This window comes from Astatotilapia calliptera, chromosome 2 (assembly GCF_900246225.1).
Source record: "Astatotilapia calliptera chromosome 2, fAstCal1.2, whole genome shotgun sequence".
NCBI lineage: Eukaryota > Metazoa > Chordata > Actinopteri > Cichliformes > Cichlidae > Astatotilapia > Astatotilapia calliptera.
Genome location: NC_039303.1, coordinates 29610454 through 29621176, shown reverse-complemented (window position 1 = coordinate 29621176; position 10723 = coordinate 29610454). Strand labels below are relative to the sequence as shown.

At 43.8% G+C, this 10723-nt stretch overlaps 1 protein-coding gene across 2 annotated transcripts; it reads right to left on the bottom strand.

Moving 5' to 3' along the window:
* Window positions 1-3627: 3627 nt before the first annotated feature.
* LOC113036768 (protocadherin-10) lies at window positions 3628-10364 on the bottom strand. 2 transcript variants are annotated; one of them, XM_026193248.1, is made up of 5 exons: window positions 7804-10364; window positions 7600-7713; window positions 5123-5181; window positions 4779-4906; window positions 3628-4481 (listed from the first exon to the last, which is right to left on the bottom strand). In XM_026193248.1, the coding sequence occupies exons 1-5, from the start codon at window positions 10120-10122 to the stop codon at window positions 4177-4179; spliced, it is 2925 nt and encodes a 974-aa protein (XP_026049033.1). In that variant the 5' UTR covers window positions 10123-10364; the 3' UTR covers window positions 3628-4176. The 2 variants fall into 2 exon arrangements, with proteins under 2 accessions (XP_026049033.1, XP_026049026.1); XM_026193241.1 differs by having other exon boundaries at window positions 7600-10364.
* Window positions 10365-10723: the final 359 nt, after the last annotated feature.

Here is a 10723-nt window from a genome sequence, read left to right as displayed (position 1 = left end):
AGCTTTTTACCTCCCACCACTGGCTGTGTATTTGAAATGTTTGCACAGTTATCATGCACCGTTATGTTCCTGATTTCAGTCTGACTGTTGTACTCTGCAAGCCAGAGTACAAGCTGCGATCCACAGGCGGATCTCACTGATGGAAAAAAAATATGTTAAGCAATGTTCTAATTAGTGTGAGCTCTATGATAGTCAAGGATACACTCAGTACACGTAGTGCCTGGAAGTATTTCCGGGCTGCAATAAAATTATTATCTGCTCATTAAAGTACACTCATAACTGCTGTTGTGAGAAGCCCATAGAAGGAAAAGTGTTTTTGTGCAATAGTTTTAAGGCAAAGGAGAATGGGATTGATAAATGTAATAAACAGCTCACTGGGGACTTCCACTGTATATGGATCATCATGTTCACAGAAGAGAGAGAGAGCTACACATACCTTGGGTATTTTGGTTTACCTTCTGTACTGCAACTGGATTACATCACAGTTTACAATAAGACACTTACTGACACCGTCACTTTATCAATGCTGGTCATTATGCCCGTTTGCTGCTAAAGTATCTATACCTATATTTATACCTACATTTCTATATCTATTCTCCCAACTGGTAATTGTATTTGTTTTTTTAACTATTAATTTACTTACAATTTAAAATACTGTTTCTTCTTGCTCCGGGACCATGTGTACATGAGGTTCCACCTCATGTAAACATGTGCTGCGAATGACAATAAATCTCCTTGAATCCATCAAGTTTCCCTTAAAGACCTAAGCTGACAGTTCATCATGATGAGGAGAACCCTGCGTTTAAAAGAGCCAAAAGGAGTGCCAGTGATCATCACAGCCTCTATCAATCTAACCTCAGTTATCTGATTATCTATTATTTCTGGTCCCACAAGTGGACTAGATGAGTCTGGCCTGTATCTATGGATGATTTAATCAGGTCACACCCAACTGTAATCTTCACTTTTTGTAATTTTTTGTGTTAATTCAACATGTGTTATTTTCTAATCAATCACTGCTTAAAATGCCATTTCCTTTGTACATACACTGTAAGGATTGGCTAGAAAATGCCTCTGAAAATGTGAAACCTGACTTTTTCTAATAAATAGTCTTGGTCAAAATAATTTTAGATTTGTTGAAGATGAAACTAATTTGGAAACAGCACTGGTCACTAGAATGTGAATGTGTCTGAGTCACTACTTTATGTAACTTCATGGTTTGGAATGCTTTATTTAAAAAATTTTATTATCTGAAACCACAATTTTACATTTAAAAAATCCATGCACACTTAATATAAAAAGTCAGATTTGATGGAAATGATTGTTACATTCATTTAATTATCTTAAAGATTGAAAATTAAGTTTAAAAATGTACACTGAGCCATCTTACTCATGAAATGGTGGCTCACTAATATATGTGGTAGTAGTGGTAGTACTCCTTGACTGCCAAAGTTTTATTACATTTTATTACAATTATTTTTAATTACTTTTTCATTATGCTTTTTGCCAAGAACTCACTAGGCTTTGCAATATAGGCTCAGATGTTATCACGCATGAGACTATTAGTGAAGAATCTGATCTGCCCATATGACAACAACCCTAAGCAAACAGACTGAGTCATAAAGGGCTTCAGAGACACAAAAAAATGGGGGCCCATGCAACAGACAGTATGACTCCCACTGAGATTCGACCAGTTTTTTGTTTTTGCTTGTTTGTTTTGTTTGTACATTACACGGTGTCCACATAATATTTTCTGTTATATTTTCTGTCCAACAAGTTTTGTTTGGAGGGGAACACTTCTCCCTGGGTTGGATAAGCGTTTTAAATAAGTGGATCACTAAAATAATTTTTACTCAATGATGCCCTCTACCGGGGAACTATTCTGTGGAAAAACTGTTCAGTATAGTGACTGTGAAAACGTTGTGATCATAAATTAATCAAATTTAAACATCTATAATATATAAATAACTTAACTTACAGTTTACTAAGTAGTTTTCGGAGGCACTTGTCCTTTTTTGTCCTTTACTTGAGTATTTAAACCACATTTCATCTATGTTTCTTTGTGTAATTGTGTGTTTTTTACTCAACTACTTTGTTTATGTGTTTATATTTTGGGGAAACTGTAGTAGTTAGTTTGCAGAGTAAGATGTGGTTAACGAAAAAAACGAACAAACAGAGATTAATGTAATCAACAGTATTTAAAGCTTTTCACCACAGCAAGCTGCAACATTCAATTGCTTCATTTAAGTAGAGCATTTTTTTTACATTAATGAATGCAAGGTTGTTGCAACAGTGTTGTAACAGCGTTTTCATCTAATGTTATGTTGTTGCATTATTGGTATTTTTTTGGTTAAACCTACCACTGACATTAGAGAGGGGGGGAGGGGTATGCAATTTATTTGTATTTTACGAGCATAATTTACACCTCATGACTTTGTTTTCTTATCACTACTTAAAAATTAAAAACAAAACATTTTAAGAGGTCATGATTTATGTATGTGAGAGGCTGCTGTGAAAGCATTAAATCCAGCCTGCTGCACCGTGCTCTAAGCGCCCTCTGGTGGACAACAGGAAACGTTGCAGTTGGATTTAGAGGCACAAATGGACAAAGCCGTTTCAGCACTATGACAATGGACAGCTCCCAGTGCGACCGACAGTAATGGTTACATGATGTGGAAATGAAGCGAGTCTGTCTGCCTTACAAGTCCTGCTATGCTGTAAGAGAAGAAACGTTGAGATTTTATATTTTATCATTTCACTACAATTTCACCAGTTGCTGACTTTAAAGGAAGCTGATATGTATGTGATCTATTTTATATACACGAATTTGGCGTTTCTGAACGTGTTTAAAACAGAAAAGAAAAAAACAATGTCCAACTTCCACTTTATTTCAAGGATCAAAACCTGAAAATGAGCCAAGCCGATCTAAAAATGGCTGCCCCTTTCACTGTCCCTGTGGATCACCTTACTACAGAGAAGGTTACTCTGCTCCCCTTCATGCTCTCTATGGACACCCGTTTCCTTATTAACGACATTATTTTCAATCTGAGCCATAGGACAACCTAATTACCCTGCTCATTTCTGGCCAGTGGCCAGCTCCCATCTGTTGATGCTGTGAACTAATTCCCAGAGAAGAAAGAAATAAAAGGGCATACATAGAGAGAGAAGCCACAGGCCCCCTTGCTCAGATTCAGGTGTGGCATTTGGAGTTAAGAGCCCCCCACCCCCATCCTTTCTCTTTCCTCCCTTGTATTCCTGTTCGTGGTCTTAATTAAAGTGATATTTCGAGAGAGGAGGTTCTGTTTGTTCAGTTAATGAACCCCACTATTCTCTGCGGGCAAATGGAAATGCAAGCACTCCAATTAGCATATGTTAGCATTTTACTATGTTTATTCCTCACCGTGGAAAACAGCTTACCAAGGCGAAAAGCTTTTCACCCTTGTACGAGTAGCTCTGGAACTTTTTCACCTCAAAATAATTAACTCAGGCTAATTAAACATAGATCTGGAAAACTTACATCTAAATCATTTATGCGTGCACATCGACTGAATCTGTTTTGGTGCAGGGATTATGTTTTATGAATCACAGCAGGTCACAAATGCTTGCTTGAAAGAAAAGAGGAAGGCCATATGAAAAAAATACTTTATTTTCATAAATGTATACAGTACATGTGTAAAGGAAGGAACCCTCCCCTGTCATTACAGTAGTCTGCTTCATGGTGCAGCTTGCATATACATACTCACTGTTTCATATTCACACAAGCTCTGTTAGCAAACAAAGATACAAAAAGGAAAAACACGTCTTCTTTTTCATGTAACCAAAAAATATAAATTCATAAGGATGTGCAAAATTATTGTCCACGAATGCTTTTTCGAAAACTATTTTGGATGTAACTGCTGCTCCAGTTTGATTGTCTAAATAATAATAATGATAATTCTAATAATAAAAACAGACACATATGCTGACAATGTTGCAGTGGCATGTCAAATAAATAGCCATCAGACCTTCATTATCCTTCTTCAAAACAGATTGTCCATACATTATTCCTCTTTCCCTTTCTATTTTCATACCACTTATAAATCATATGTTCATTCATTTATGTACTGGGTGGGCTCTACCTCTGTTTTCATATAAGGATATCCATCTTTTTAATCATCCACTAGGGCAGTTATTGAAAAGTCAGTCATTGTACAGGTCATTATTTATGATCGCAGTCTCTCCCTGGGGCGACATCTGGAGACGGCGCTTCTTTCCAAAAGTAGAAAATGAATTGTGGACATCTAGGTCGCTTCGCTGTGCGGCAGGCCTCAGGGTGCAAAAGCCTGATGGCGTCCCAGGGATGTACACATTGTGGTGGTAATCGGGTGGTGGGTGTGGGTGCGGGTGGGAGGGGATTGAAGGCTGCTGCTGCTGGGGAGGAGGTGTACACCGAGGAGTCCAGGGGCGAGAGGGAATCCCACTGGGTGAAGGAGACATTTTATAATCTATAACATGAGGAGAAAGGAGAGAAGAAACAACTGCTTATTATTCAATACTGACTCATGTCTTTACAGCTTGTTGTAAGGACTGTTAACGATTAAATGCAGTAAAAGGAGCAGTGATCTGTTTAGTGGTCAGTTTAGTGAGGATGAGGTAGGCCGTCAGCTACAAGTGAGTTAAGGGAATAACAAAAAAGTAAAAAAATTAAAGAACGAGGATGCGCAGCGTGTGTAATATTAAAGTAGTGTCGATGAAATACTCCATATGCATACATAAGCAGGAATGCATTTAGCCTCTCTCACCTTTCGTGCCTCTCATGTGAGTACCCCAGGTCCAGTATTGTCCAGGTGCCATTGAGGTGACATAGTTTTCTGGGTCTGCATGCATGGCTTTTCGCATGAGGGTGCCATCCATGTTTATGGAATTGTAACTACAAATGAAATAAGTCTGTGTAACAACACCGTTGACTCATATTTATGAAAATGCAAATCATATTGACATGAGCATTTTTTATGCAGACTGTATGCTTTAGAGCTTTATTGAGCACATACTTGTGTGTGTGTGTTTGTGTGTGATGGGGGGGGGGGGGGGGGGGGCAGGTCATAATGCTGCTCTACAGAAATCAGGTCAAAGTTCAGAACTATACCTTTTAATAGAGGAGTTTTGGTTCTTCGTGAGAGTCCAGTCTGTGTTTGGCTGCTTTAGCTGCAGAGGGAAGATATTGTCAGAGTTAATGGAAGGGTATTCATGTCAACGATCAGTTCAGTGTGGCTCTATTTTTAATTTCATCTAAACGATGTCTGTTATGATAGAGGTCACTGATAGCTGACAGGAGTAGACTTTCTTGGGATCCCTCCTGAATTGAAGACACGATTCTTTTCAGATGGATCGTGGCTGCCGCCCCGTGGATGTTTGGCAGAACATGCTCATTTCAAGAGTAGAGGTGGTGACGCCTCCAGCTACGATTCGCCTGTCACTTAGTTTTGCTTTTATCCTCCGTGGCGCAGCGGGAAGGGTGAAAGAGAGCACCCGAGTGATATTTATTCCAATTTGATTCTCATAGTACGGATTCCACGCTCCATTAATTCACCTAAAGTTGTTAACGAGAAGAATGCGACGTAAGTTATTATTAGAATCGGTATTCAAAATACTGTCCTCAGCCAGCTGTGCACAAAACCAATTAGAACCCCACCGGGATGAAACGAAACATGATTTTAATCTTCAAAGGGAACCGTGCCAGGGAGGAAATTAAGAAAATTACACACGTCATTGTTTTGTGGATTTTATGCATCATTTTACATTAATATTTGCCTGACGCTCCTCGAGCAAGGTTTTTAATTAAAAGTCTCGCAGAGAGCCTTAAAAAGTTTGCGGCCCTCGCAGCTGTAAATGGAATAACCCAGCACGTCTCGCCACGCATTCACACCGTGGCACACATCACATTCGCCTACCTTTCCTGTGTGTCGTGCGCGCTTAGATGTGTGTTTAATCTCCCTTTTCACCTTCAATTCGTCAACTTAAGCGCGGTTATGCACTTGCTTCGAGTATTTGTGATTCGTTGTGATTTGTCTTTGACGCGCCAGAGACAACCTCACTGTGACTCACGTGAGCACGCTGAGGGGCACTACCGGGTGATTTGGTGGAGCCAATTAATAAAAAGAAGGACACTTTCTCCTGAAGGAGTTTAGCTACAGGCGGCACATTCACCGTGACCTCGAATTCCCTCTTGTGGCCAGAGGTGTATGTGTCAGTGACCGGGCTGACATTTCTCAGTCAGCCTGGTGGAGTCTGGTATCAAGGGCCTGACTCTTTGTCCCCTCCACGCTATTAGACCGGAGGGGACAAAGAGTCAGGGCCGATTCATACCGGAATCGGCATTACGCACATATTTATGGTCTGCTGCTCCGTCTATTATGATAATAATAAAAAAAATAAAAATAAAAAAAACACGGGCGTAGACACCCTTCCTCTGTAAACTACCCCCCTTCCTCGTCTCATTTCTCCCCTCTCCTTCCTTCCCTTTCACCCCCTCCTCTTCCCCACCCTTGCTCGACAAATATGAAGCCACATCTCTCTTTCTCTCCTCGCATTCAGAGGACAGTGCTGGGGCCGATCTACAGGCTGTCCACGTCTCAGTCCAGCCATGTCCTTGCGCCCCCTCCTTCTCCTTGCCCCCTCCCCTCGCGATGTCCTCCCCTGTCTCCCCAAAACCGACCATTTGCCATTTTTCATCAATAATGGACAGCCACCCCCCTCTTGCGAATACGCCACATTGTGTCTGGTATAATGGTTCGGTCGTCCTTGTGCCCTTGAGGCATAGTTAGTGAGGTTATCTGTCCTGTATTGTTAGTTTGAAAACAAGAAGGCGTGTTCACAAACCCGAGTGCCCGTGACATGGATTGCCTGAACCCAAGGCTGACAATTTCAAACAGCTGCCATTCACCTTCATGTTTGTAACCTTGACTTTTTGTTCAGGTAGATACGCTGGAAGCAGGTGTGTGCACGTCACTGCATGAAAACTGTGTGGCAATAACACTGGATGATGTAGACATTGTTCTCGCAGGTCACAATCTCTATAATTAGTTCTCGAATTATTATTAAATGCTTGAATTGATACCAAGACTGAACAGAGGAGACTGCCTGAACTACATCTCATCTTCCTCTCGTGCAGTAATTGACATCTCACTTCGTTCTCAGACACGGTTTTTTGCACAGCATATGCTCCTCGCAAGATGGGGCTTTACACTTTCATTAACATGTCAATTAAAATGTAATCTCACGTCGTCTCATTTCATTTCCCGGGTGCAAAACATTAACATGGGCAGCACAATTAGAATTCATTATTGCCACAATTATATTAAAACGCTGTGAAGACGACACGCTGTGCGAAAACACTAACGAGGGAGTGATAGAAGAAAAGAGTGACTTTACTGAAGGTTTTCCTCAAGTTGAGTACCAGCCTGTATGGCATGCGCGATTTGACCTTCATGGGAGAATGTCACAGTCTAGATTCACATCTGATGGAAACTGAGTTGATAGTTGTTATTGTGTCAGTGTGTGGAATGGGGTGGAATTAAACGCTCGCTCTCCTTTGTTTTATACTATATGCTGATTTCACTCTACCTCACTGGGAGTAGTTGCTCCGTTGTTCACAGATGCGCTCCGGCTTTGCGCGTTCCACGAGTTTTCCGCGCTCTTTGCCTCGTTGTTCCTCGGTGTGCTGCTCGGGCTGCACGGCTTCAGAAACATAAAGTCACTTTTGGCTGATTCGGGGGTTAGACACACTTTATAACAATATGATTGAGAGAGACTGCTATTTCCATTCACCTCCATGCAGTTCGTGGGCACTTTGGCGGCGGATGAAATCTGCAGGTTGAGGTTGGATTTTTTGAACATCTCCGGGGGCGGCTCTGGCTGAAACCCCCCGCAGCAGCAGCAGGATAGGGGGGGCAGGTTGTACCCGCTGAGAGTCTCGCTATCCTTGTAGCACTTTACTGCAGCCAGCACGATGATAGCCACCAGGAATATTAAGGATATAGTGCTCAGCGACACGATCAAGTAGAGAGCGAGGTTTGAAGGGGGCTGCGGGCTGAGTGTGAGGTCCCCGAAATCTGACAGGGTCTCGGGCACGCTGTCTACCACTGTGAGGACAATGGAGACAGTGGCGGAAAGCGGTGGCTGCCCGTTGTCCTTGACTAATATTACCAGTCTCTGTCTCGTTGCGTCTTTTTCTACTATTCGACGAATAGTCCTGATTTCTCCCGTGTACAGAGCTACGCTGAACAGCCCCGGGTCTGTAGCCTGTAACACCTGATAGGACAAGCGGGAGTTCTGCCCCGCGTCTGCGTCTATCGCTGTTATTTTGGTAACCAGATAGCCAGCGTCTACTGCCCGCGGAACCACCTCTGTGGCCACAGTGCCGTTTTTCGGCAGTGGGGATACGATAACAGGTGCGTTGTCGTTCTGGTCCAAGACAAAGACGTTAACTGTGACATTACTCGCGAGAGGGGGGAAGCCTGCGTCCTGTGCCTGTACCAGAATCTGAAAGTTTCTTAATTGTTCGTAATCAAAGGAGCGCAGTGCGTAGATGTTGCCGTTGTCAGAGTTGATTGAGACATAAGTGGACACGGGCATGCCCTGAATCTGACCCTCCAGAATAGAATAAGACAGATAGGCGTTCTGGTTAGAATCGGGGTCGAATGCAGTTACAGAGCAAATGGAAGCGCCCGGGGCATTATTCTCGGTCACATAAACTGTGTATGAAGGTTGGGAGAACCGCGGGGGGTTGTCGTTAATGTCAGACACTTGAACGAGAATGGTTTTTCTGGTAGAGAGCGAAGGAGAGCCCAGGTCTCGTGCTGTGAGGGTGATGTTGTATTCGGACACGGTTTCTCTGTCCAGAAACTCGCTTGTCACAAGAGTGTAATAGTTTTTAAAAGATGAGTGGAGCTGAAAGGGAACGTTGTTTGGAATTTGGCAGTCAACGTTTCCGTTCTCTCCAGAGTCCCGGTCCATAACACTGATAACCGCTATCACCGTACCTGCTGGCGCATCTTCCTGAACGGGAGTGGACACTGATGTGAGGATAACTTCGGGAGCGTTGTCATTTACATCCAGGATGTCCACCAGCACTTTGCCGTGTACGGCCACGGCCGAGGGTCCCCTGTCTTTCGCTTGTACATACAACTCATAAACACTTGCTTTCTCATAGTCCACAATACCCTTCACTCGGATTTCACCCATGTAGGGGTCCACGCTGAACAGTTCGCGCACCTTGAGTGGTGCGTGCCCGCTGAACGCATAAGTAACCTCCCCGTTCGAGCCCTCATCCAGGTCTGTGGCGTTCAGTTTCAGCACCAGCGTCCCTCTCGGTGCGTTCTCCACCAGGCTCGCGCGGTAAACTGCGCGGTCAAACACAGGCACGTTATCGTTGGCATCCAAAACTGTAATAGTTATCAGCGCTGTCCCTGAGCGTTCCGGTGAGCCCCCGTCATAAGCAGTCAGAACCATTTCATGCTTTTTCTGCTGTTCCCGGTCCAGTGGGGTGTCCAGCACGAGCTCAGCAAACTTGCTCCCATCATTGCGCGTCTGGATGTTCAGTGCGAAGTGCTCGTTTGCGCTCAGCAGGTATGAGCGCAGAGAGTTGGTGCCAACGTCCTGGTCCTGGGCGCTCTCCAACGGGAAACGAGAGCCGGGCGCAGCGGACTCTGTGATGTCAAGATTAAACTCGCTCCACGGGAAACTGGGGGAGTTGTCATTCACGTCTAAAATCTCCACTTCAACTCTGTATAGTTCTAACGGGTTTTCTATGACCACTTGTAAGTGCAAAAAACGGTTTGGGCTTCGTTCACAAAGCTCTTCTCTGTCTATCTTTTCGTTGACGAAGAGAATCCCGTTCTCCAAGTTCACTTCTAAGTACTGTTTCTTTGCGCCAGAAACGATACGAAACCGACGGGCTGACAGCTTTGCCACATCCAAACCTAGGTCTTCGGCGATGTTGCCCACAAAAGCTCCATGCTCCAGCTCTTCTGGGATAGAGTAGCGAATTTGCGCGAGAACCAAGTCCACGACACACGCGCACAGAAGCAGACATATAACCAGGCCAGTCACCGGCACCCAGCTGCCTCTGGAGAGAATGTGATCCATTTCAGCCCCGTGCGTAAAGCACCTCACACGGACATCTTTCGCCTCATAAAGACATTCAGCTGTACATAATAGAGAAAAGGAGCCTGTCCTAAGATTGAAGTTAGTCACATTTATTTGTATGGGTAACTTTGCCAAATACTTAGAATGAGAGAGCGGGAGCAGAGTGAAAGCACCTCTCTCGGTGCTGTGCTCCACGCGCAACACCGGTATGAACGGGGGAGGCTCGCGCTTTGATTTTACAGTGTATTAGGCACTTGGAGGAGCCGGTGGGGAGGTGCGTGTGTATGTGTGTGTGTGTGACAGAGAGAGAGAGAGGGAGAGAGAGATGGAAAGAGAGATGGAGGGGGTGGACGTGGCTTCTCGCAGCTCCGTATTGGAGGACGCTGACGCGAAATACGACTCTAATTACTGTAGACGTTTAACCCTTTCACATCCGCGTGTCTGTTCGCCTGACCCATTAAAGTGAGGACAGGGCGTAAGTTTGATACCAGACGTCAGAGCCAGATTTGGATTAGGAGTCAAAGTGTGTCACGGGTGTCCTTTCCTAGGCTGGGTTTACTAGATGAGGATGAGTAAGGATTTGTCTTGGTTTTCCCAGCTC